Source organism: Akebia trifoliata, chromosome 11, assembly GCF_017979445.1.
Source record: "Akebia trifoliata isolate Shusen 1 chromosome 11, ASM1797944v1, whole genome shotgun sequence".
In the NCBI taxonomy this organism is placed as follows: Eukaryota; Viridiplantae; Streptophyta; class Magnoliopsida; order Ranunculales; family Lardizabalaceae; genus Akebia; species Akebia trifoliata.
In genome coordinates this window covers 10,948,950-10,976,507 of record NC_141385.1, presented here as the reverse complement: position 1 = coordinate 10,976,507, position 27,558 = coordinate 10,948,950, and the positions used below count along the sequence as shown (strand labels likewise).

Genomic DNA, 27,558 nt, shown 5'->3' with positions numbered 1-27,558 from the left:
TGTAAGAGAGAGAGAGAGAGAAGAGAAGGTTATTAATTAGAAAAGATTTGACAAGTTGTAGTAATATCTTACAAAAATTATTTGGTATTAAGTATAATATCTTTTCATGCCTCTAAAATATAACTAATATTTAACAATAGCTTCTTCGAAACAAATCACACAAAACACAAAAAAATATTCAAAGAAGATCAAACTCTTCTTTAGAAGTAAAACCTCCTTATCAATCAATCAAATTAAAGACGGGAGAGAAAAAAAAGTCACACAAAACAAAAAATTTAGATTTGGTCAAGTACAAAAATCTTATTTTCAACAAATAAAACTCAAGCCTTGGTCTCCTTTCTCATTATTTTTTAGAATAACCAGAAAAGAACCAATAGAGTGTTCTCTGTTAAACTTGCATAAATAATTACAATCTACGCTATTTGAAATCTACCAAAACTTATAATATAGGTGAGATGTTATGTGGAACATAATTTTCTCAGTTATATTGAATAGACTTGTAAAAGTAGCCAAACACTCATGTTAGGTTTACTCTTATACGATGTGAACCGGGGGTCAACATCTTCATTCTCTAACATTTTCAAATACATAAATAATAAAAAAAATTCAGTAAACACGCTCAACTTACGAAAAAAATTTGGTCTGATACATTGTTCATTTTAATTCCCAAAACATGTTTACTAGTGAGTTCGTCACTTTAATTTATAATCAGCAATTTGGCTGATAAATTACCAGCGAGATTTGCATGGTAAAGTCTAATACCCTTGATATTTTTAAGGGAAAATAATCAATTATTTATTAAAATAATAATAATTTTTAATTTTTTTGGAAAAGATAATGTAAACACTCAATTTGACCAAACAAACTCGATAGCTCAATCAGAGAATTTTGATCGATCAAGTGGGACCCATTAAAAGTCAGATTTTCATTTTTGACTTGGCTCTTGGAAACCAATGGCTCTTGTATCATCCTTATCCACAGTTTTCAAGAGAGTTATTATTGCCAAACCAACTTTTGTTAATGCCACACCAATTCTTATATAAATCACCAAAGAATTGAACAGTAGATGGTGTGGCGTTAGTAAAACTTGGTGTGACAATAGCAACTCTTTTTTTTTTTTTTTTTTAAATCTCCCTCAAATGTTTTGTTTTTGTTTTTATGGAAATTTTTAACTTGAAATTTATGACTGTAATCAACCTTCTTTTTTTGACATTCCCAATATCCTATCTATGATATTTTAATAAATCTTTAATGCAGAAATAAATAATAATAAATAAAAATTTGAACACTTAAAGACATCCCAATCAAAAACATGAACCATATGTGAATATAACTTCTCAAATTCTATTTCTGTTGATACATTACAAGGTGAGAAATGGGGGATTTTTTTTTTTTTTTTTTTGGTAGAAATTGATTTTAATTCAAGCCAATGACCTCCTCTTCTTGTAGTTGGCTTTGAAGCAAGCCTGCCTTAATTTCTTTGTTTTCTCTGTCAATTCCAATTCAGGCATTTTCTCCATCAGCCTTTTATTTTCTTCCAATATCTCTGCTTCTCTGCTCAATCCCAATTCCTACAACCCAAAATCACAAAAATTAGAAATTTATAAATTAAAACAATATGCAATAAAAATATGGGTAATTTTGGGATAGCTCTATATTTTTTGTGAAATTAGAATTACCCCCTTGGATTTTTAAGTAAATTGATTTCAGTCTCCCTTGACAGACAAACATAAAATGACTCAAACACCCTTGTCTTCAACCTCTTGCCAAAAACCTTTGGCTTTTAACCAGAATCAAACAACCCCAACCAAACACCCCAAATCAATTAATTAGTTCATGAGCCCATGTTTTTGAACCATCATAATTAGTGATATGGAATGATCATAACCATCTAAGTATCTAATGGACTTGTTTTATGGGCCCATCCAAAAGTGGGTCCATTAGGAGAGTTAAGGAAAACATTACGAAATTGCCCTTTATTTAAAAACAAGAGCATACCCACCCAAGAACTCATATGTGTAACATTTTATGTACCTCAAGGTTGTCAATGAGAGACTTCAAGCTCTGAATCTTCCTGTGTGGCCACCTCTCTATATTGAGCTCTCTACATCTTCTCTTCAAAGCAGTAAGACCAACATTTAGTTTCTTCGCAGCTTTCGTAATTGGAACATCGAAATGTTGCGCTATATCATCGAAATCTATTGCTATGGACTTGGACTTCTCCTTAATAGACAATCTATTGTTCTTGTCTTCATCTTTGCTTGATATATTAATCTCGTTCATCATAAAGGTTTGATCCTCATTAGTGACATTGTCATCAACTACAGTGTTCAATGGCGCCACATTCATCGATACATCTTCGTAAATAGATGGAAAATTATCTTCGAAAGACTGAAAATCAAAGTCGAAAGATGAGATACACTGGCTTTCATTGGGTATCAAATCCATTGTTAAACCAAGATATGGGTCTTCATAAGGGATTTCAAAGAAACTATTTAGTGAATAATCAAAGTTTTCTGTTGGTAAGGGGAGAAGTTCTTCACTACTGCACAAAGAGAGAGAAAAACAAATATTGGTTTATTATACTATTAGTGAGATAAAACAAACTAATTAAACACTTCAAAACACACAGTTTAAGCAAATTTGAATCAATTACTTAAAAATCCATTTAAGGCAGTGTTTGGAGAGCACTTCTCAATTCTCATACTTTTGGGGTTCAATTAGCATTAATTTGCTAGCAGACCTGAACAGAAGTGCTTCCCACACCAGCATTTGAAGGAAGCTGATGTAACTCTTAGTTGTTTTGTTTTTTCTCCAAAACCAATCACTAAAAAGACCAAAATTATTAATTCAATTAGGGAAATATCCAACGAATTACTATCTCCCTACCAAACGACAAATTTTGTGACTATGATTGTTGTAGAATTGATGACAAATTTTGGAACTACGATTCTTATAGAATCACTTCCTTTGGAGACACACCACGTTCCCAAACAAGACCTTATTTAAAAACACTAAGAAAAGAAAGACAACCTTAGAATCTCTATGTATTGTTACCTTACAAATGGCCCCCCTTGGTGTAACTTTTCGAACACAGTCTTGCTTTGAACCTTTTCATCAGTGAGACTGTAAGACTCCATTGTTAGAGTTAAGAGAGAGAGAATGAGTGGGTCTACACTGAGAGAGAGAGGGTTTAAATGGGTGCGGAGAGAGAAAAATAAAGTTTGGAGTTCGTGCCCACGACTGCGGGGGTTACAACAATTATGTGGAATTTATCGAAAAATGGCCATTAATATAATTTATTAGATAACCATTACCAATCAAAACAAGGTGTGCATGTATTTAATGTTAAACACATAAATCTATATACCCACATGTACGTATATTCATGTATGGTCACAGTACATACTTACATGCATGCATGTCATCAGTAATTTTCTTTAAAGAGATTCTATTGCCACACCAACTTTTGCTAATACGGTACCACCCTAATTCATATGTAAATCACTATAGAATTACAACACATTTGGGGTGGCGTTAGCAAAAGTTGATGTGGCAATAGAAGCTATCTTCTCTTTATTTATTATAGAGTCGTGTTGGAGTGACATTGAAATTTACATTGTTTCACACATTCCTAGCATGGAGGTGCTCACATAACCATTGATGCTTCACTCTTATCTTGATGAAAAGCATCTATGGTTTCATACACACATCCACGTCGGCAATGTGTGAAACGATGTAAATTTCAATGTCACTTCAGCATTTTCCTTTATTATGTGATACTTTTTCAGCGGCCCATTGAACTTTTGGAATATTCAATATTTGTATCAAGAACTTGTGGTTAACTAAACGAATAATATTTCTCCATTGAATTATGCTTAAAGTTGTGTGTCTTACATCATTGTAAATATTTATATATGCTCCCACCATTGATGATTTAAAGATAATGTATATTGCCCTATGTGTTTTGTCCTACATGGGTTAGAAGTTTTGGAATTGACTAATTTTTTATGGAATATTAATACAACTATGCATCAATCAAAGTACTATTATTCTACCAAAACAACAAGGGTTTTTTTATTAGAGGTTGAAATGCATATTACTAAGGTCATAATTTGCAAGTGTAGTGTTCTTTAAACATTACATTAAGAGTCTCCCAAGCCTAAATAAAGGAGGAAACTTGTATTAGGTTGGCAGTCTAAGTGTAGAAATCCCTAACAAATATTTGATCAAACACTTCATTTTGCCATGCTTAGGGCATTCCTCGAAAGTGACATATAGCAATGGACACCATTATTTGAAACGGAACAAAAGAATAAGATTTGTTTAACCGACCCCAAATCTTTGGAGTAATGCTTTGTTGTTATTAGGTCATTTTTCATCAGCCTCTTAGAGAAGACCGATGTCAAGTAGTATATCATCATTTCAAGATCAAGGAGCATTTCAAAATTCACCAAAATATGGAGGGGTGTATCTAAATCACCCAATTAAATTGTGTGCAAGTATGTGTGTATGTATGTATGTATGTATGTATGACCATGGGCCTAGTATTTTCTTGGGAATATTATTAATGGATTCAGTAAAGGAGGAGGTTACATAAGAATTAGCAAAGCCCAAAGAAACCAATTAATTACTTAATCTCTCTCTTTCTCGAATTTATCTGTTTTTAGGGTTTGGTGATTATGCCTTAATGAGATGATGGCTCCTCTCTCTCCTCTTAATGAAGTTATCATCTTTATTCTTCAACGTTATCTTCGCTGAGAATTTATCGTGTACATAACGTCTATGGTTAAAAGACATTATCCTATAATCAGAGCCGTCAATTCTGAATCAAGAAGATTGTTCAAATCATACATCCAATGGACTGACCTATATTGTACCAGTTTAGATCATCTGATTGGTAAATTAGGGTCCACTGATTGAAACTTATAAATGGACCAGGTATAGATTGGATCAGGGTAGATTTTGATCCAATCCAATGAGGATTGGATTAGACCAAGAACTGATCCAATAATTATTGGATCAGATCCTTATCGTTTTTATCAGATAACAATAAATTTGTGTCTAGATCGAATCAAAACCGCTTGATATGCAAAATATAAAGACTCTTCATTAGTGTAAGCAAATGTATAATATAATTTACATACTTTCTCATAATTCATCATCGATACGGGTCTGTCACATTTTAGCGGACCTGGGCCAATATATACCCGATCGGAACAAGTAAAACAATTCAAATTATAGTTTTAAAAGGAAATGTAGAAAATGGGTAGAGAAAATTGAGTTTTATGCATTATTTGGTGAAGCCATCAGTCCTAAAACACTTGAAATAAGCTTTGGGACTTTTGCTCAGATGTTTCCAAGGAGTCCTAAATTGGTAAGTTTGTCAATGGGCCGGGCCATAAATGAATCAACCTTATCTGGGCCTCAAATCATAGTCAAAATAACATTCAAGGTTATTGTAAATTATAATATAATAAAGAGTCGTGATGAATGCACGCGGTTTTGGTACACGGTTGGCTACTCGGCTGACATGGCAAGGGTGGTACAAAACTATAGATTTTTTTCATCGGGATACACAAGAAAAAGATGTACGGTTTTGTGCCTTGCCACGTCAGTCACGTATCAAAATCGTATGCATTCATTATTATTCTATAACAAATTTAGAGAACTTCTATCAGCACATCAACATTACTTATCACACCAACCTTTCCATTTTTTATTTTTTTATTTTTTGATAACAGGTGTGTCCAAACTAACGTCCGACTAGGGAGACCAGATGAGCCAGGACTGGAACCAAGGCATATGGGGCCGCATCCCTTAGACACATGTGACACCCGCACATCAAACACACCAGGTAAGTAAGGGAATGCCCTTGCAGGTGGCCCCGAGGAAATATTGCTCATACTGGGTATCGAACATAGAACCTATGGACTCTCACCACTTATTGGATTCGAAATTGCCATTGAGCGTGCTAGCCACCCCCTCGTTGTTTGCCTTTTCAAATTATTGATATTGAAATCTAGGATTTTAAAATCAAATGTGTCTACCTCTCTCCCTTTCTTTTTTTACTCTCCCTCTCTACCTTACTCTTATCCTCTCTCTTTCTCTATTTAGGGTTTATTCTCTTGGTCTGCTTTCGACGTCTCTTTTTAAAATCCTAGTTATAGGATGATTTCAACGTCTCTTTATTCTTCTTTGACACGCAACGCATAACTTCACTAATTGGTGTGTGTTATAAGAAAAAGTTGATCTACTAATCAAATCTCTAAATTTATTCTACTTTGGATCTTTTGACTTGAAAAATTGCAAAACCAAATATACCGAAGAACCAGTCTATCAAATCAAAGGATGTCCATTATCTTATAATGATTAAGTTGGCGAACCGATGCCCCTAATATATTTTGTATATCTATGTATTATAGATAGATAGATTTAAGGTTTTCTATCTAAAGATAAGTAAAATATATCTTTACTATTATAATGAGAGAAGGCCGAGTAGAAGTGGTTCAACACTAAAATTTGAGTGGTCATAAATGCCCCCACTTTTTTATTTATATTTAATATAATCAAAGTCATTTTGATCAAAACCTAAAACAATCGCACAATCACATTGGTTGGAATTCAAAATTACAAAAATATCCATACAATCTTTAAAATCACACTTAAATTAATTTTAAAATTACAAATAAGCCCTTTAGATTTGTGTGTCTTTGCACATGCCACCTTCTAGTTATAAATAAAAAATTTACTTTCATCATTCTCTAATTATTTATTCAATTATGATATGGATTGGATCCTATTTTGATCAAAAATAATATTAATCACCTACAAATGGTTTTAAAATACGCACGAATTTAATTTTGAGAGCTGCTATTGCCACACCAAAGAGTAAAAGTTGATGTGGCAATAGCAGCTCTCTTCATTTTTCGTAGAACGCAAAAATTAATCCCAACTGGGCCCATTAGAATTGGGTTCAGGTATAGCCCATCTAGGCCCAATAGGGATATAGGGCTAAGCTAACCTAAGTATAGCCCACGGGCGGAGTAACTACTCAGCCAAACCCGGCCCGACCCACCCCATTGACAGTGCTAAGTACAATGAATAATGATTTCCGAACTAGAAAGTCTTCACTCGGTCAATACTCTGCTGACGTATTATGGACACGGAACCATAGACCTGTGTTTTCGGGATATACAAATTCTCATAAAAAAAAGTATATTTATGCATCTCGAGGAAACAGATCTATGATTCTGTATCTGTAACCCGTCAGCCGAGTATTCACCGAGTGAAGACTTTCGAGTTGTTCATCAGCACTCAAGTAAAATTTCTATATCTTAGGAGTACGGTCAACCCCGGCTGACAATTCCAATTATTCTATTATGACTTGTGCGCATGATCCTGTGAAGAATGTTTCTCGAGAAAAAAGATCAATCATTCAGTGCCTAGTGGGGCCCACCCACCAATCACGGCTTTGATTGATTTTTTTTTTTAATTTGTCAAAGAGATTAAAAATATAAACATTAGTAGTTATAGGTTCCAACTTTGAATGTTTGAACTTAAGACTCTGAAAAGGTTAACATATAAAATTATGTGACAGAAGTGGGACCCATTTTGTGGGCCCTCTTTCCACAACCCTCTCTGATCTTAGTTTTTATTTTATCTTTACTGATATTAATTGTCCAGATGTGCACACAACACCTAGGAATATTTTAGATTCCATGGGGATCATCCCCATACATATATGTCCTTTGTTTGTGATCTCTTTTATTTTTCTTTTTTCAATAATAATGATTGAAAGCAATATGATTGATCAGATAGATTTTGGGTTTATGAGATTTTTTAAGATCCATTAGATTCTTCGAACTTGATTTCTTAAGTAATTGGATGCATGGTTTTAAAACTCAGTTTCGCGTCTTATCTCGTCTAGGCCCGATATCAAGTCGTCTCGGACGAGTTTTCCGATACGCTTGAGATGTCTTGTGAGACAAACCAAACAATTGAACGTGAGTCCTACATCTCAGTCAAAAAATGATTTTGCGAGTTGGTCTCATTCAGACCGAGTTAACTCGAATGATACATTTTGGTCTCGGACAAATTTAAAAATCATGATTGGATATCAAGTCAGGATTGATAATATTATCATCATCAAAGCCTTATCCCAAAGATCTGTAATACATTAAATGGATCTTGTTCCTCCATTCCACTTTATCTAGAGATATATGAGGTCAATGTAATGAATAGAAAATTGGTATGATAAGGCATCTTCCTTCTAGAAGAGAGCAGGAATGGATAACAATCGAATTATGAGATAATTTGTTTTGATACTAAAATTAAATTGGATTACAAGTGAATTACTTTGAAAATAATTTCAATCTTACTATTGTTGGGTTGGTGTAGATTCTAGTGGGCAGATTTTAGGTTTTCGCCTGTCAAAAGCACTTCTTGATCTTAAAACCTTATTTATACGCACTCAACTTTCGGATTTAGGTAGAAAGTCAAATTTATTTTTTTATCATAAGTATCTATAATTTTTTTGAATTTGATAACTAAAACACTCAAATATTTCTATATTAAATCCTTTTCTTATTTAAGAAACAATATGATTAATCAAATACGACCTTACATGTAGAAATTACATACTAATTTGTTATGTATGAATGATGAGATTTTATTAATGCAGAACCAATTCCAATAGACTTCTTGAATGGTCACATTAACTTGCATTTAGCAAGACCTAAATATAGAAATTTTCCAATTATGAGTTGGGCGTTTTAACCATTCGGTTACAGACAAGTAACAGGGATAATAGTATATCGTAAATAACCAAATTTTAATGGAAATAAAATTCTTAAGAGGAATCAAGGACATGACGTCAATTCAAATCCTAGATTTTTTAATGAGTGATCAAGAATTCTCACTATGTGTTAGAATAAAAAATGCATAATGAGATGCCACTAATCAAAACTCTTGGTGAGAGTAAAATTGAAAAAGAGAGAGAAATCTAAAAAGATTTTGGTCAATTAGAGAGAGAAAAAAAAAAACAAAAGTGGGCCCATGAATGTTGAAGAAGGAGAGTTTGTTTTGTGGATTTTGTATGTGTGGGAACCCATCCAATGATAAAGATGGTTTGGATGCTGCTTCTTAAAGAAGACTTTTTGGCTCTAAGAGTGCTCAAGGACTACCTGCCAACATGCTTCCTTGTTGATGCTGTCCCTTCAACAAACTTTCTCTCTCTCTCTCTCTCTCTCTCTCTCTTTCTTATTAGCTTAAGTTCAATCATCATCAATAAAGCTTCATTAGTCTTTGTTTTTGGCCTTCTTTAACTTCTTGGATTTTACTTTTCAGTAATTATTCTTGAATGGGAAGTGGGTTTTGTGATGTAAGATTTGCATCAACCTCAAAAGCAGGATAAAATTCAGGTCAGGCTTCATCACCACCTTGGGCTTCACCTGTTCTTGCTATTTGTTTCATTGGGTCTTCATGGTTTTATTATATTAATGAAAATTCAATTGGCTTTGAAGGTTGTTGCACAAAAACTCATTTAAAACTTAATGGCTTTGTCAGTGAGGATTGCAAAAGAAGAACAATAAAAACCAGGTTAGGCTTCATCCCCTCCTTTTGCTTTACATGTTCTTGCTATCCTCTTTTTTGGGTCTTCATGGTTTATGTTATTTTAAAATTTAATGGCTTTGAGGATTAGAAGGTGAGTGATTTTGGGTTTTGATTAATTTTTGCAGAGGAAGGAAACCCAAATTCAGTTTCCCCTTCATGGCCACCATGTCTTCATCTTCTTCACTGGCTGTTCCTCATGAACAATCCAATTATGATGAACTCTCCATGCAGATGAGCTTGCTTTTCTCAGATAATCTCAAGGTACACTCACCTCTGTACTTTTGTTTCTTAACTTGTGTTTTGATTTGCCAAAGAGAATTGGGTTTCTGCTCTCCTCTTGAGATTTGGGAAGATTTTATCTCTAAATTGAAAATGGAATTATTTTCCTTAACCATTGCCCAATGGACTGGGGCTCAACTTGGTTGAGAGTCTTCATGGTTCATGAGATACTGCTATTAAAACTAACTACATGGTGATAATCTAAGAGGAATATAAGAATTTGGGTATCGAATACTTAGATTAAGTCACCGATGATCGTTGCTTAGTTTCTCATATTCATAAACAAGTTTCATTGATGAATAAATGTACACTTGTTTTGAAATTATTTTCAGCATAGAAACATGATTAACTTGTAATTTTAATGACAAAATGGATCTTGGACCTTCATTTTTTTTTTTTTTTTCCCTATGGGGTTTTCAGGATTTGAAGAATCTGAGAACACAATTGTACTCTGCAGCAGAGTATTTCGAAGTTTCTTATACCAACGATGATCAGAAACAGATGTGAGTCTCTCTATTTCAAATTGGTATTTATTGTTTGAATATGGTGGATTTGTTTTCTGTTTTCTAATTTGGGTTTTCATTTCCGGTTCCATGTAGGGTGGTGGACACCTTGAAAGATTACGCCATTAAAGCTCTCGTTAATACTATCGACCATTTGGGTTCTGTCTCATATAAGGTGAATGGTCTCTTAGATGAAAATGTTGATGAAGTTTCTGGAACAAAACTTCGAGTTTCTTCTATCGAACAGGTACTTATTGATCACGTTCACTTACTCTATATTTAGTTTGACTTGATATGTATGTAGGATTTTTCGCTTTGAATTATCTCTATTTTTTTTAAAGAAATTCAAATTTAGAAGATATAAAGCTCTTTATTTTATAACCAGTATGAAGTGATAAATTCTCTATATTAACTTCGAATTAAAGAATGAAATCTGATCAGAACTCAAAAACTGACTATAGCAGTGGAAATTTATGATAAAAACTTGAATAAGAAAATTTGATAATAAAATGGGGTCATTGGATCCATTTTTGAACTCTAACTTAGCTTAATGGGGGGATATGAAATTTCTCGTGCTGTTTTTCTACCATTTGGTGCAAATTTATTGTGCAATTATTGTCGAATATTGTGCATTGGGAGCCTACTTCATTCGAAAATGGCAAAAGATACTTCATTCTACAACTTTGTTTCTAACTTGAATAGAAATTGTGAAGTATTATGTACTATAATCTTCTTTTTCTTCTTTTGGTGGGGTATTTTAGAGACTACGGACATGCCAAGAGTATATCGATCATGAGGGCCGTGTTCAACAATCCTTGGTGATAACGGCTCCCAAGTACCATAAGCATTACATCTTACCAGGCAAATACTCTCTTCCCTACTCTTGCCTTTCCTCTTCTTAAGACTTGTGATCTTCAAAACCAATTTGGTTTCTCAAAAACTTCATTTTTGACCTTACAACTAAGAACGATTCGCACATTTCACCGATTTCTTGAATTTTGTGTTCAGTTGGGAAGACCATGTGTGACTCTGAACATACTCTACCAAAATATCAAGGAGGCAGCGTAGACGACGAAAACAACTGGCATCAATTGAAGAATGGTACCTTTTTAATTTCTTTATTCCCAAGTTCCCATTGTTATAGTGTGATTTACGTGTTATATTATGTGCTTGCTTTGTTAAAGCTGCTCGAACAACAACCAAAGACACCCCGCCTTCCTCAGTCAGGTAAATCTTAACATTATATTTGGTAGTTCATGCAATTAAGTCTCCAATGTATATGTATTCTTGCTCTAACTTTTCCAAGTTTGAGATAAATTTAATCGGATTATATTGCAGAAAAGGGCATTCTCCGTCACCCGTGTCACAATCTTTCCAACAACACAGAACCTTTTCCTTCACAGGTAATGTGTCCGTCAGAATTGGGTTCCTAATAGTATTCTTCATGCATACTGATGATGTTTCTCTCTAAATCAGATAAACGAGCACCCTCACCACAACGCTCAAAGTTTCCATTACTACGTTCAGGATCTCTCTCAAGTAGGTCGACCACTCCTCGGTCAAGTAGACCGACAACCCCTATATTGAGTAAGCCGACCACTCCGAACTCTTCTAATGCAAGACGACGGGTAAGCATTGGAGACTAGAGAATAGTTTAGTCACTTAGAATTTATCTTTATGTTCATTTGCAAATTTCTCTCTTTTTGTGTTTGTAGTACCCATCAGAGCCCCGGAAATCAGTTTCAATGCGTCTCCGTGATGAAAGGGACAACCCGAAAGATATCGAACGATATCCCAGTAAGAGTAAACGTCTCCTCAAGGCCTTGTTGAGCCGGCGTAAGTCAAAGAAAGACGACACACTGTATAATTTCTTGGACGAATACTAGAAAACATGCACAGAGGAGTGAAGGAAGCAGAAAGCTACCTCAAGAGCTTAGTTTTCAATTTTCCCTTGTTTCTTGTTTAACACCAAATTTATAGGTGCAATTGTTTTTAGGGCAAGATAAGCTCAATAATGTATCATGGATGATTGCTTATATATACCATAATAATGGAATTATAAATATAAATTTCTTTTTGAGAGATATTACCTAATGATGAAACTCATTCAAATGATCTCATTGAGAGATTTCTGATGGATCCTTTTTTTTTCCACATTAAACCGAATTATGGATTAAATCGCTCTAGACAGAATTGAATGGAAGAACGTGATTCGTTTGGTCATTCCCAAATCTTTGGAGCGAGGTTTCGATAATGATGACAAACAGGTGTCAATGGGTTGGATCAGGTCGATTTTAATCAGGCCTAAAACACCCAAGTCTCTAACCCACATTCTACCTCTAATGGCTGAATCGTAAAGAACAAAAACCAATACCTCTGAACGGAAATGTCCGACTTATATGTGCTAAGTACCTGCTGCCAGCATTCATCCTGACACAGGATTGAACTGTCCATGAGATTCATATTTGATCCTGCCATTGGTCATGATCATGCTGAACCAGGGAACATAAAATAATTACGATTTCTTCTTGAATCAAGTCAACAAGCATTTGATAATTTAAACTTTCTTCGGTTATGGTACAAAAATAGATAGATCCAAAATCAAGATAATCAGTTCCAACCAATCAGGGTATCCAAAATTAAGATGATCGGTTCCAACCAATCGGGTACCCATTGATACCGATACTTAAGAAGATATGAAGGCTATACTCCCTTCTTATGCTAAATCAGGGCAAGAGTAAAATAATATTGACTTCTTAAACCAATTTAAAATTATTTGATCATCGCTAGTCCAGTGGCACTACCACATCAAACACTTGGCTCCAACATGGTCATCGCACCCAAGGTTTAAAATCTCGTTTCAAGACAATGTTTCGATCAAGAAAAAACTGAAACATTCCAAGACAATCCAAAACATTTACTGTTTCAGTGTCAATTTTGTCTGGATCTCATTGAAACCAAAATGTTTCTCTGAAATGACACGAAATTTTGAACCATGGTTGCACCTGTTACACTACCTGCACAAAGCAAGAAAATAAAAAAATAAAGGCTAGAAATGATCAATGAGTAAGTCCATCAGGAGGTCAGCAAAACATCAATTGTCCTGAAAGAGGGTGCCTCGTGGCTCTTTTGGGGGGACAATCAACATCAAACTTCTGATAACAATGTCGATATCAAAGTAGTTGACACACCAACAAATTCCTAATAATGGCAGTAAAAATCTCTTTAAGAACTTTTGAATGAGAAATTAAACCAGAATTGAACATATGAAAGCATCAAACAGAAGATTAAAGAATAATAGATCTTCCTGTTACACAATCTGTTCACTGCAATACATACACATGTACATCTCACATCATTTCTACAAAAGATACATACTTAGAAAACCTTTATACACAAACTAAATCGAAATAGAAAAAAAACACTAAACCAATGGTCACACACATCATGACAATCTTTCAGGTCTAACCGGATTCTTAACCCTGTCTTACCAAGTGTTGACAACGCTGGTGTGTTAACCCCGTCTTACCAAGCGTTGACGACGCTGGTGTGTCAGATGGAACGAGTGGCAATATGGGTTGTGATCCTCAAGAAATCTAAAACATGGGTAGCAACCAACCCATGGTCCATCCGAGAAGCAACCCTGCACCGGCAAGACCCAACCCCAATGCGAATGCAACAACACGCCTACCAATGTCGTATCCTGGTGGGCAGCTTTTCCCCTTCTTAGCCTTGTTCTTACCCTTCTTCCATTGCCTAGATTTGTATGGCATCCATGGAAAGACTACTGGGAAGAGAGTTGAGATTGGTAAATCCTTGTTTTTGAATTGGAGGCAAATGGTCTCAAGCTGAAGTAGTTGTAGCCATTGCTTGTATGCGAAGAGGTGTGAAGCTTGTTTGAAGAAGAGCTTGATGATGTGCTCCTTCTCATTGTAGGCTTGTTGGGCTGCCTTCTCAGCTTCCCTTGCCCGAGTTTGGGAATGGCGGAGTGCTTCCAACAACTCAGCCTTGCTCGGTTCGCTCTCAGAGTGGTGTCGCGTTTCTGTTGGATCCTTGTTGGTTGTTCGGTGAATGTTGGTGTTGCTGGAGCTGACCATAAGCATTAAGTTTTAAGCTTCTGAATAACATGAAAAGCCGAAGTATTTCTACACAAGGTTCCCTACTAGGTTACCACCATCAACATGCTACAACATACTCATATGAGATACTTGATTTAATTGTATATTGTTCTATTTGATTTACTTTGATATTTTTGGAACTCACAACGAAATTCTTTTACATTTTTGTAGCATAAAGATATATATGGCATACTAACATGATTATAGGGACGTGTGTTATAATTTTATTGGTTTCTGACAAAAATGACCCCCCTGAATATATTAATTTTAAATATAAAGACGGGGGAATTTATGGTCTTCCAAATTTTGGTGTCAAACTTGTACTCCACCTTTCTCTCATTACAATAGTAAAGATATAAAGATATATATAGCATACCATAAAAAACAATACAAATTATAATAGTTGTATACGAATTAAAAAGTTTTGCATGCTATAAAAATGAAAATGAAGTTTAACTCGAGGTCATAAACAGTCCACCTCATATTTTCAAAATATTTTATGTTCTAAATATCCCAATGATTATATTATAAAGTCATCGTCATTGATCTGGCCTATAACTATATTCTGAATATTAAATTTCTTGTCAGTTGTATAAGTTTGTGTGCCGGCATATTGGGCCAGTCAGGATTTCGTGTCTAAGCCATTATGTTTGACAACTATGGGTCAGTTGAACGGTGTCCTGTTCCTGTAGAATAGGTACTGTGTCTGTGGCAAGTTTTGGTTGGTGTTTAATACACATCGGGCTCCTAAATAAGCCATGCACACAACCCTATGTATTTTAAATCCAACCAAAACATGTCATGTAGACACCGTATGTTGCTATAGGAACAGGGCACCATTCTGGATTGCGACTCAATCACCAAACCCTTCAATCCAATCTGCTCCAATGAAAGTTGTTTTTAATATTCTCCCTGCTATTAATGCCAGTGAGGAAATACCAGTTGGGCACTAATCTTATCAGAACCAAAGGAACTAATTCAGGAAGAAAAATAATGGAACTGAGCAATCAATGAAAAGTAACAGTCCAAAAAAATACCTGAACGGTTTGTCTGAACCATAGAGTGAGTGCCCTTTTTCACCTAAGGCAAACTGTTTTCCGTTCACACTACCACATGTTGGGCAACCACATGCATGATCAGTTACATTGAGGAGACCAGCAGTAGGTGCTTTCCGATCTATAGCCGAGAAGAAAATCCCATCCTGGTCAAAACTCTCAAAACAAGCAAATGGGCCTCTCCTAACATGCATTGTCTGGGGTGGAGGAAGATCACAATTCTCTATATGCTCTAATGACTTCTGTGCAACAAACGATGCCAACTCATCTTTATCGGTGGTGCGCCACCATGGCTCAGTCTTCTCACCTCCCATCCAAGGGGAATCCACGTCAAAAAGCTTCTCGGGTTTTGAAATTACCCGGTCAATGGAATCCAAGTCCATCAACTCATTGTCTCCATACCAGTACTCCTCCATGTCCTTAAGTGGCAATTGTTTTTTGTTACCATGTACGGCCTTTAGTTCTTGCATTGTAGTTTCCGGGTCATGTTTCATGCAAGTGGTCGATACCCTCCAATTCGAGTCTAAATAAGATCCAGCATTTTTGTGGGTATCCATATGGATACTGTCATTCTCACCAAGTTCGACGGTCTGTTTAACTTCCTCGGCTCTCAAGTATTCAAGTTCAGCCTCCAGCGCACCTAATTGTTCATAAGTGAAATCTTTTTGGTGCCCAAAGTTGGGTTGCAGATGGAGCCACCATTTTGTGTCAGGTGGTAGATTAGAATTTGAGGGATTCCAGTTAAGAGGGATAAAACCAGAAGAGGGATGTTCAGGCCCGTTCGATGCATCACCGGGTCCTGTATCCACATGTGGTTTGGAAGACGATGATGATGATGGACAGCATGCTAACTTTGGAGCTCTCTTGGCATCTTCTTGAACAAAGCAACGATTGGCTGCGCGTTGCCAAATAGCTCTTGCCTCTGCTGCAGCCATCAGTCTATCATTCTTTGATACATTTAACTGTGACAAACGAAGAATCTGGTGAGGGGTGTGTAGAGATATTCAATAAAAGGTTTCTTATAAAGTATAATGAGAATCTGAATGAAGCCTTAAATAAAACCAGGTCCACAATTGCATAATCCTAACAAAATGAACAAAATTTGCACTAGAAAATCTATGAGAGTAACAACCACTGTTGAATTTGTATGATACTCAAGATATAAAGAAATCGGAGCCAATCAAACTAAATGAAAAGTTTACAAGATCAGAATAAGACCAACGGTGCTTTATGGAGCTCAAAGTGTGTCAGATATGAGAATATTGAACTCGATGAGTTGGTAAAATAAGAAAGTGGGGGAGGGGGGTATTAACAAAAACTACCTTGAAGAAAATCTAGGAATAGCTCCAATAGGAAATAAGATAAAGGAAAATTAATTGGGATGGTTTGGGCATGTACAACAAAGAACGACAATGGCACTAGTGAGAAGTGTTTTGGTGCTAGTTGAAGGCTCTAAAAAAGTGAAAGGAAGGCCAAAAATGACTTTGATTCAGGTATTAAGAAAATCTATGAAGATGCATCCCTTAGCTTTACATACAGTTGAACGGAGAAATAAGATCCATGTTGCCAACTCCAATATTTGATACAAGATGTACATTGTTGGTGTGATGTTGTAATCTTGTATTTAATCGAGTGTAAATAGTAGATGTAGATTGCGGGTAGAGTTGTAATTTCCTTTGTTCATTTTTGGTGAAGAATTGTGCCTTCTTTGCTACATTGATAATTTTACTAGTTCTTTTTTATGAAATCAATTTGCCTCCTTCATCAATCTACAACAGCTTCAAAGGATGGTCTGCCAGATTTAGCCAAATAGGAGCCTTAAGTCTCTAGTCTCTATGTAGACAAATTTTACTTGTTGGTTTCTAGCAAATAGACTTCTCTTTTGGTAAAGTTAATCAAATAAATTTTGAATCTGCATGGATTCAATGCATTACTTTTATCCATATCCATTTCATTCTAAAATTTATAGGACTGACTTATTTTTTAAACAAAAAAAGTTGGCAGAATTACTCAAAAAAACTCGAGAAATTACAGTCACTTATAATCAGGCCATCACCAAGTTTGAGTTGAGTCCCGCTTTTAAATAACCTTGAGCGAGTTAATTATATTATATCTGCCCAATGCACACTATCAAGATGACAAATCCAGCCTAAACAATCCTTACTGAACACTGATAAATCTGATAGTTAAGTGTGGGAGATGGAAGAATCACTGCTGCTCATTTAGCTCAACTTGCAATGAATAAAGATGGGAATAAATAAATTTTCAAAACAACGGACCATAATCTTGTCAACCATACCAAAGTGTATAGTACAACCAACAAATATGTAAAATTATATCAATCTTGGTACCTAGGATTGATGACTCAATTTCAATGTGAGTCTTGGCCAAGACTGCGGCCAATTTGATTCAGTACCGACTTCTGGCCAAGTTGGCCCTAGTTCAGCCAACTCATTGCCACTTTTTTGTGAAATTTACTGTGACTTCAGGTACATATTGTCGCACAAAAAGAATGAAAATTAAGGAAGGGAAGCTAACCCACACTTCCAATGTGCAGATAGTCAGTTAAGAACATTCGCCAAGTTTGAAGCTAATCCAGTTTGTGGTAGCTATCTTCAACTATAATCTCAGTTCACTGATTTTACTAGAGCAAGCCTGTCAGATTCTAACATACAATACTAAACTCACGCTATCTAAATTTTCAATATGATTTAAGAAAGGACAAAAGAAGACTCATCCTAAGGAAACACATTAAGACAGACCCATATAACACTGGAAGGGAAAAATCTCTATAAAACACCAAATTTTGAGAGTTCATAACAAATTGAGATGAAAGAAAATGTCGTTGACAACAACGTTCATTGAAGATATCAGTAATCTGAAGAGTAAAGGCAACGGTAAGAGTTCAACCAAACATAACCATTTTGCATAAAAGTGATCCAGTGCGGTTCAATGTTTTTGGTATGGGCCAGAAACACAGGATAATTAGACAAGGTAGCACACGTTCACACTATTTCAATCTTGGTCCAGAGTGAAGGAATGGATGTATATACACCAGATCACGTAAGAAGAATTGTATCTAAGTCATCTTTATAATCCCAGTATGCACTAGTACCAACTGTCAGTATCCGACATAGATGCAAGACACGATAAAAATCCCAAAATGCAGATACGCGTATAAATAATATTTGGGTTATATGTACCGATAAATAAAATACTATTTTAGTTATATTTATTTCGAAACATTTATTAAAACAAAAATAAGAAAATATATGTATATGTATATGTATATGTATATGTATATATATACATATATATATATATATGGGGTGGCGTTCAGAGGCCCTAAAGAGAGCCAAACATTTTTTCAATGTATGGGTTAGAAGTTTCAGAATGGGCTGATTTTGTTGTGAGGATGACCTCTATGGTGAGGAGATCATCCTCACAAAAAATCTGCCCAATCTGAAACTTCTAACTCCATCAAAAGTGGTTTAGAATTGTGGACCGTCGATTTTTTACCATTAATTTGTAAATAACTTTTGATAAGGTTAGAAGTTTCAGTCTTTCAGATTGGGCTGATTTTTTGTAAGGGTAATCTTATCACCATAGAGATCATCCTTACAAAAAATCAGCCCAATCCAAAACTTTTAAGCCATATAGGACAAATTTTGTCGCCCAACATTGTTTGCCGAACGCTACCATATATGTAGACAACTTAATAAAGTAACTGAGGACGGAACACACAAGCGTTCTTTCAAAATCACTAGAATTAGGAGTGATGCAGTTTGTGTCAAGATAACATACACTGGGAACATGGTCCAAAGAAAGTAAGGCAATATCACAAGAGAGAGTGCCCTTAATGTGGTTGAAATTACATTCTATTCCCGTGTGCTCGTCAAGGCTGATGCATAAACTGACCCACCTGATCAACTGTAACACAAATATCTAGTTGAGATTGAGAGAGATCACCACCAAACAAACCTGATAGATAGATATGTTTTTTTTCCCCTTTTTTTGCGAAAATCATTCAGAAAATATATTACAAAATGAGGCCGATGCATAACCCTATATTTTAAGATGTGCAGAATTGGTGAGTTCCAATTTACTGCCATGGTAAGCTCCTTCGTCATTTTAGGAGGGATTTTTTTAAACTATTCCCTTTCCTTCAATGGATTTCTTATATTCAATGTTCCTTGTACGAACAAGCCTTCTTTAGATGAAACCAATACTTTCACAAACATACGTTTGATGGCTATGATTGGAAAACCGTTTGTGTCTGTAAGAGGGTATATAGTATATACTATATATCATCAATACTCAGCAGATGTGGGGAGGTGCAGAGCTAAGTTTGCTTCCAACCGATAATTAAAGATGTTTGGGAAAGGTTAAGAAGATAACGTTGTACCTACTTCAAGACAAAACACGAATGCAATTGAACCAACAACTATAATCTTATCGGTCTTGGGGTTATAATCAGTTTGCACCTTTGGCATAGCCGGTGGCAACACCAAAGTTTTTTATCGAAACACCAAAATTACATATAAGTGAGCTGAAGTTTGTGAGTGTCGATATCCCAATAACTCCGGTGGTCCGCCTTAAACTAATGACTATGCCTTCCGAATGCATTTCGGATAACAAGAAAAATTCTTCAACTTGATTCCATTATATACCCACCAAAAAATATTAAAACAAAAAATATCTCCTTGGAAACACAAAGCAAAATTCAAAGACAGAATAATCATATAAAAGAACCAAATCCAATTTTAATTCAGTACAAAGCAATACCCAATTCGAATGGAATACTGATTTCACAGACCTCGAACTTAACTGGAAAAAACAAAATTCACATGGAAAAATCTATCAGAATTATTACAAAAACCAAAAAATCCACTCTAACTATTAAAAATAAAATACCCATATCAGAATTCACCATAATTAGCTAAAAATAACCAAAACCCATATCAAATCATCCACTTTTAACCACCAAAAAAACATAAAAGTAGAATCCCATCCCTAAAATTCCCAAAAGATCACACCATCCAATCCATAAAAAATCTCCAAGAACTGGACCACAAGTCTCTGTCTTGTCACACTGAACATGAAACCCATGTAAATTAAACAGAAATCAAACTAATTTAAAGGCAAGAAACTGAAAATTCACATAACCATAACATGAATCCTTATCCAATTCTTTTGTAGTAAGAGAGGGAAAAGGAGAAAGAAAACATACCTACTAGAGAACATTCTTGCAGGAATCGAATTGTTAGATTTGCTGGATATTAGAGATGTACAAATGGGTTGAGATTTGGTTGACACCACAATCTGTTTTTGAGATCAAACGAATCAACGACGGAGAGAGGGATGACGATTGTCAGAGTCTTCCTACAGTCTTTCTGTTTCATTACTATTTATTTTTTTCTCTATTTAAATTTTATTCTGAAAAGAAAATAACAAACAGTAGGTCATTTTCAAGAAAAAATATCCTTCATCAACCGTTCTCATCTCTCCCATAGGTTTAGAAAGCTGTTATTGGCACTCCAATTTTTTTTATAACATCTCAATTAAAATTAAAATAAATAAATCAATGATTTAGAATAAATAAAAGTTGGGATGCCAATAATTTTTTTTTTCTATTTGGGGTGTGATATTTAAGAAATTGGGGTGTAATAAGTCAAATTTGGAGTGCCAATAATTGTTCTCCTGTTTTACAATCTAGTGATGTGCCGAGTTACCGAGTTGAATCATCTGAGTCATTTGAGTCTAACTATTTAAATCATTTTAAAATATATTGTATATTTCACATTTAAATATTATATTTATTATATATGTTACTGTAAGGTGGATTAGTGGATGCACAATCATCCAATCTTCTTTTTTTCACAAATATGTGTGATTGAAAAATAATTATTTTATATCATAACATAAAAATTAACTTGATTGATATTTTCAAAATATTGAACGAGTCATCTCGAATCTTGGACGAGTCAATATGATGACGATTGATGCATATCTAACTAGATTGATTCCATGATGAGGATTACTTGCCCAAAGTCATCTTGATTTCAAATAGTTTTTTTAACTAAAGTTACTTTTGTTCTTTTACTTTCCCCCTAATATTTTGTAATTAATTAAGACAAATAATGAAAAAAAAAAATGTTATTAAATAACTTATATCATTTTTTATATTTTACCTTGGCAAGATAAATATTTTTTTTTATTGTTACTTACCTTATGTCAAATATAATTAATGAAATAATATTTTCAACTTTTTTTTTTTTTTTGTATTAGGAATTTTATAATATACTAATTATATATTTTATAGATATAATTACTTTACTGTATCTTGCATATTGAAGTACTTCGAGATTATAACTCATCAGTACAATATTAAATTCTTTATATTTATTCTTGAAATAAAAATTGTTTCGGGTAATTATAAAAGCAATCCGTGAATTAATAAGGGTAACTCACACCATAGCCGAATTGTTGTCTTATATGAGTTAAAAGTTTCAGAATGAATTGATTTTTGGTGAGAAGATTATCCCCACAAAAAATCAGCCAATTCCGAAACTTCTAACCCCATCAAAATTGATTTATAAAAAAATATAGAGGTAATTCTCGAAGCATTCAACACGTGGTGTCCCACTAGGAATAATATCCAACCTAACGATACATAGGGCCATGCCAAGCTAACTAATGAGTCGACAGGAGTAAGGCACTGACGAAAAGACCAATGGGCTGTAAAAGGCCTGACATGTCAGTTGTATTTTCCCCCTGCGATTGTCAGGACAGAGAGCAGATGCACCAACTCTAACTCAAATCATCATCTATAGGGAATCCTAGGTCATGGGACCAATAAATACCCAAGTGCAATTGAAAAGAGATAAAAAGGGAAGAAAATATAAACAGATGACTTATTTTTAGTTGGGCATCTTTTCTAACTTGATCGTCGGAGTGGTCCTATTGCAGGTCCCACTGAGCTAAAGACAACATTGGATGATCATCTCAAGGTAGAGCGAAAAAATGCCTCTACAGACGATATACGATTCTTGAATTTGTTTCGATGGGGTTAGAAGTTTCAGAATAAGATGATTTTTGTGAGGATGATTTCCTCACAAAAAATCATCTCATTCCAAAATTTTTAAACCATATAAGACAAAACAATTCGGCTATGGTGTGAGTTGCTCATATTAATCCATGGGGTGCTTTTATAATTACCCAATTGTTTCATATGTTCTTATATAGTTCCTTTAAAAGGATTTGTATTTCTTGGAAGAATGTCTTAGCAGAAAATATGATTTCTTTGAATTCAGGTTTATTTGTTTTATGGGTGTGCAATTAAAAGGAAATTTTTTGTACTTGTTCAATTTATAAGTAGTTAAAGATCCACCTACTCTGGTATATGTAGTTCCCTATTATTGTAAATTTAACTATTCTAGTTTTTTTAAAAACAAAGTGATTTTAACCATTTTGGTATATATTAAATAGATAGATTTACTGGGCAGTCCTATCTATTGCAATTTTATCATAAAGACTCGCTTACTTAATCAATTTTGTTATTTGAACAAACCTTTCTTTATGAATCATGTTACCATGATTAATTAGTAAGATTTCAATCTTACTAAGAGTTGTTGGGACCATGTAGATGATCAAATTAACAATCTAACAATGCAGCCTTCTGCATTTCATGGAAAAACTCATATTAAAAAAATCCAAAGACAAAAAAACCTTTTCGATTTTGATCATAAGTGTTGAAAATGGATAGTTTCATAACTCCCAAATTTAAAACTAACATTTCACGGTGAAAAGTTAACTTTTTTCCGAATCTTTTTTAAAGTTCTTATAATTTTGTCCTTTATAACCCTATGGAATCAAATCATGTTTTTGAATCCCACAAATTGATGTCATTAAAATCCACTCCAAGGTATGTTAAGTAATAAATTAACCCCTTAAATTTGAATTTATGATGTGGATCCCCACTCCAAGGTTTACTCGGTAACAAACTTGATAAATTGAGATTTGGTGGGTAACAAACTTGATATAGTTGTCAAAACTCCAGGGGGTTTTTGTAATAAAAATGCAACAGTTAGGTGTACAGAGTAAATCTCTCTATTAAATATACAAAAAAATTACCTTTTTACCTTTTTTTAAAAACCTATTTTGGGTACATCAAAACAGAAATGATTAGTGTTTAACTTGTTCTCTAAAACATTTAGTCTCACATCAACTATGAGAAAGATTAGCTATGCCTTTATATACTGTTTTGCTTTATTTACGAGGTAAAGATTAGAAAAAATAGGCACAATGGCCCAAGAGAAAAACTGAAGGTTCCAATTAATACTTGGATCCGTTGATCCTAACCTTAAAGCGTGTGCACACACAATATGAAGGTGCAAATCCTCGTTTTCTACCCTCATGTCTGTGTGCAAGATGGACAATCCGATTATTTATCCATTTATTGTTAATTAAATCCTTTTAATTTAACCATTGTGCCTAATTAACAATAAGAACATTTTAATCTAACCGTTAATTCATCGTTTGATAAACTTACGCCTTGATCATGGGGCATGATATACTCTTAAAAGCAGTGATTCATCATGCCTTGATTATTTTTTTCAATTGATTTTTTGTCTTGTTAGTTGCATTAGTACACTTTTTCAAGACCTATTTGTTCTGCCTCATGAGAAATGGCTCAATCACAAGATCCAACTCAGAACTCGATACCCAATTACAAATCCAAAATGAGCCATTTTTTATTTGAGTCTATATTACAAATTCAAACTCTTGGTCGGTCTAAAGGGATAAATGATCCATATTTTTTTAAAGAGAAACTATATTACAAATTCGAACTCTACCATATATGAATTGGGATATAAGCCTTGGATCATCTCTAATCCACCCAATCTACATATAGGAGAGCAATTAAGAAAATTTTGTGGATTTTTTTTTTTAATTCATCTCTTACTTCACCCCCGTTTCATGTCTTAGCATATGAAAGAACCAGTGGATCACATGGTTTTTAAACTCGTCCGAGACCGAGATGTATCGTCTGACTTAACTCGGTATCAGAGCTGAACGAGACCAACTCACAAAGTCATTTTTTGACCGAGATTTATGAGTCACAGTGCAATTTATTGATTTGTCTCATGAGACGTCTCAATTATATCGGAAAACTCATCCGAGACGACTCGGTATTGAAGCTGAATGAGACGAGACGAAAAACTAAGTTTAAAAACCATGGTGGATCATTATAGTGCATCATAAGTTTTGTTAAGGTTACATGTCAATAATGTTCAGAGTAAGTGTTTCCACTAGTCCTATATGTGTCAATAGATAAATATTAGAAAATGATTTTGAGATAAATAAATGAAAAAAAAAAAATCTTAACAAATATTAAAATAGAGAGATTATATTGCCACACCAACTTTTGCTAATGTCACTCCAAATCATATTTAGATCTCCAAAAAATAACACACATCTTGAGGGTGGCATTATAAAAAATAATTAGGGGAAAAGAGGTGTGGGATGGATGATTTCAAAGCAGATTTCCCATTCATTGGATAAAAAAGATTGTCGAGATTTCGTAATCTGTTGCAGAACAGCTCGAACTCAGATCGTGGGTATCGTCGGAATATTTTGTATCAATAGGGGCCCCACCAATTTAATAAGGTTAGGAATTTGATTAAATAACCTAACTCAAATTAAAATGATTAAAAAATTATAACTTAAATTTATATTCGATGTGTCGATGGTCATGATTACTCAAATACATATATCTTGTGCTTTGAATAGTTTAAGGAAATAAAAGATTAATAATTTGATTTAGATAAGGAAAATGAAAGATGCTTTCATGGGAGGGAATCCTGAAGATAAGGACAAGTTTTATTGAGTCACATACCACGTGGTCATCCAAGGAAGAGACAACAAAACATTTCACTTGAAATTATGTCTATCAGAATAATGAAGAGAGAAAGTTATAGGTTTTGATAGAAGCCTCTCCTCAGCCGATTTCATGGTTTGAAAACTAAAAAACTCAACTCAACTCGATTTCGTGATTCATGAGTTGACTTGTATATATCAAGTTAAAATTAATTTAATTTGTAAATTATTAAAAAATAATAAATTAGTATTTCTAAATAAATACTATTTTTATTTTTTTGTGGAATTTTTTTCTCTACAAAAATAATACACCTAGTTGGATGACTGAATAGATCTTCCAATCCAACTTAGGCGGTGTTTGTTTGCGCTATTTTTCAGCGCTTATTGCTGAAAAAAATTAAATTCAGCACTTTTGTCAAAATAGCGCGTTTGTTTACTTGTGCTTATTGCTGAAAATAAGTGAAAAAAATTCAGCACTATTTTGATGCTGAAAAAAAGTGTTGAAGCGGTAAGCACTTCGCTTTTTTCAACACGGACAAGTATGCCCTTTGTTTTTTTGAGCATGGACAAGTATGCCCTTATTCTTAAAAGGATATTACCTCTTATATCCTATGAATAAGTATATAAACACCCCACAAATTAATAAACCCACACCATATCTAAATTATTTTGTCTTATATGGGTTAAAAGTTTTAGAATGAATTGATTTTTGGTGAGGATGATCTCTACAATGAGGAGATCATCCTCATAAAAAATCAGCACATCTTGAAACTTCTAACCTATCAAAACAAGTTCAAGAACCGTAAATTGTCCCTTTTTTTTTTTGAAAACTATTTTTAACGAGTTAGAAGTTTCAAAATAGACTGATTTTTGGTGAGGATGATCTCTAGACCATATAAACCATCCTCACTAAAAATTTGCTCATTCCAAAAACTTTAATCCATATAAAACAAAACAAAAAATGACTATAGTGTGGGTCGCCCTTATTAATTCATAGGGTGCTTTTATAATTACACATCCTTCATTTTCATCGAAAATTATTCATCCAAAATTAAGTTTTTTTTAAAGTTGATTTCAAATTTTGGTGACTTGTATGACATTATTATTTTTAATTTGAAATTTGTGGGCTTTTATAAATAGAAATTATTATTTATAAATTGAAGATTTGAGTTTTATTTATTATTTAAAAATAAATTGTATTTTAATTTTATAAGAAATAATATATTTTATTGTGTTTGATAATAAATAAGTATTTGAAAGATGCAAACAATGTATAATATGATTGTAAGGGTAACAAAGACAATTTATCAGTTTCAGCAATGTGTAACAAACATGATTCAGCATCTAAACAAACAACTTTTTCAGCACTTAAATTCAGCGCTTATAAGTTTCAGCGCTTAATGCTATTCAGCACTTATTTTTTTCAGTTTAACAAACAGCACCTTAGTGTATTTTCAAGCTGACTCGACCAAATTGATGAACTGACTCAATGATTTACCGAATTAACTTGGAGAGTTGGCTCTCCAAGTGGGGGCTAGTGAGAGAGTCAATATAAGCGAGTCTAAAACTATAGTATGGGCTAGGGGTGCAACTTGGTCCGGTTCAAATCGAGAACCGAACCAAATCAATAGTTTTCGGGTAGTTTGGTTCGGTTTGGAGCGGTTCGATTCCGGGTTATGAAAATGGAGAACCGATCAATTTGGTTCAGTTCTCGGATCAAGTTTGTATAGAACCGAACCAAACCGAGGACCGACTCCCTATGCAATATATATATATATATTAGTGATCTTTTATGGATAAACTAATGATTTTTTATAGATAGATTTGTGATTTATTATATGAAATTTTATGTTTATTTTTTCATTAAAAAATATTAATAATAATTTATCAAATATTTGCAATCCGTAAAACTGAACCAAACCAAACCGACTTTAATTTGGTTTGGGTTGGTTTGGTTCCAATGGAATTTGGTTTGGTTCCGGTTCTTATTTAGTAGAATTGATCTATGTCGGTTTGGTTCCAATTTGACCTCAAACCGAATCGAACCGAACCAAGCTGCACTCCTAGTATGGGTAGATCTTTTCGAGAGATTCTACTGGCACACCAACT

At 34.1% G+C, this 27,558-nt stretch overlaps 3 protein-coding genes across 7 annotated transcripts; 1 reads left to right on the top strand and 2 right to left on the bottom strand.

Annotated features, from left to right (window-relative positions):
- Positions 1-1,421: 1,421 nt before the first annotated feature.
- Positions 1,422-2,448, bottom strand: RKD4 (RWP-RK domain-containing protein). Its single transcript, XM_086458951.1, has 2 exons — positions 2,035-2,448; positions 1,422-1,571 (listed from the first exon to the last, which is right to left on the bottom strand). Exons 1-2 carry the CDS (start codon positions 2,446-2,448, stop codon positions 1,422-1,424), a joined length of 564 nt encoding a protein of 187 aa, XP_086315077.1.
- A 6,725-nt stretch (positions 2,449-9,173) lies between these two features.
- LOC147390898 (protein ABIL2-like) lies at positions 9,174-12,491 on the top strand. Of its 2 annotated transcripts, none has more exons than XM_086457873.1 (11): positions 9,174-9,422; positions 9,568-9,600; positions 9,741-9,876; positions 10,315-10,397; positions 10,494-10,644; positions 11,159-11,258; positions 11,406-11,498; positions 11,582-11,624; positions 11,736-11,800; positions 11,874-12,025; positions 12,113-12,491. In XM_086457873.1, exons 3-11 carry the CDS (start codon positions 9,772-9,774, stop codon positions 12,281-12,283), a joined length of 963 nt encoding a protein of 320 aa, XP_086313999.1. In that variant the 5' UTR covers positions 9,174-9,422; positions 9,568-9,600; positions 9,741-9,771; the 3' UTR covers positions 12,284-12,491. The 2 variants fall into 2 exon arrangements, with proteins under 2 accessions (XP_086313999.1, XP_086313998.1); XM_086457872.1 differs by having other exon boundaries at positions 9,175-9,422; positions 9,525-9,600.
- Positions 12,492-13,655: 1,164 nt separating this feature from the next.
- Positions 13,656-21,086, bottom strand: LOC147390897 (uncharacterized). 4 transcript variants are annotated; one of them, XM_086457869.1, is made up of 4 exons: positions 20,801-21,086; positions 19,375-19,500; positions 15,553-16,532; positions 13,656-14,486 (listed from the first exon to the last, which is right to left on the bottom strand). In XM_086457869.1, the coding sequence occupies exons 3-4, from the start codon at positions 16,503-16,505 to the stop codon at positions 13,994-13,996; spliced, it is 1,446 nt and encodes a 481-aa protein (XP_086313995.1). In that variant the 5' UTR covers positions 16,506-16,532; positions 19,375-19,500; positions 20,801-21,086; the 3' UTR covers positions 13,656-13,993. The 4 variants fall into 4 exon arrangements, with proteins under 4 accessions (XP_086313995.1, XP_086313997.1, XP_086313994.1 ...); XM_086457871.1 differs by lacking the exon at positions 19,375-19,500 and having other exon boundaries at positions 20,805-21,086; XM_086457868.1 differs by lacking the exon at positions 19,375-19,500 and having other exon boundaries at positions 20,801-21,085.
- Positions 21,087-27,558: the final 6,472 nt, after the last annotated feature.

What these genes read in the sequence shown, in the direction of transcription:
- RKD4 (XM_086458951.1), bottom strand. Translation starts at nt 2,448, where the DNA reads ATGGATTTGATACCCAATGAAAGCCAGTGTATCTCATCTTTCGACTTT. An exon ending in CTCTCATTGACAACCTTGAG is followed by an intron (nt 1,572 to 2,034) that starts GTACATAAAATG and finishes TTTGGGTTGTAG; the next exon opens with GAATTGGGATTGAGCAGAGA.
- LOC147390898 (XM_086457873.1), top strand. Translation starts at nt 9,772, where the DNA reads ATGGCCACCATGTCTTCATCTTCTTCACTGGCTGTTCCTCATGAACAA. An exon ending in TAAGCATTACATCTTACCAG is followed by an intron (nt 11,259 to 11,405) that starts GCAAATACTCTC and finishes TTTTGTGTTCAG; the next exon opens with TTGGGAAGACCATGTGTGAC. An exon ending in CTTCTAATGCAAGACGACGG is followed by an intron (nt 12,026 to 12,112) that starts GTAAGCATTGGA and finishes TTGTGTTTGTAG; the next exon opens with TACCCATCAGAGCCCCGGAA.
- LOC147390897 (XM_086457869.1), bottom strand. Translation starts at nt 16,505, where the DNA reads ATGGCTGCAGCAGAGGCAAGAGCTATTTGGCAACGCGCAGCCAATCGT. An exon ending in GGTTCAGACAAACCGTTCAG is followed by an intron (nt 14,487 to 15,552) that starts GTATTTTTTTGG and finishes GCTTATGGTCAG; the next exon opens with CTCCAGCAACACCAACATTC.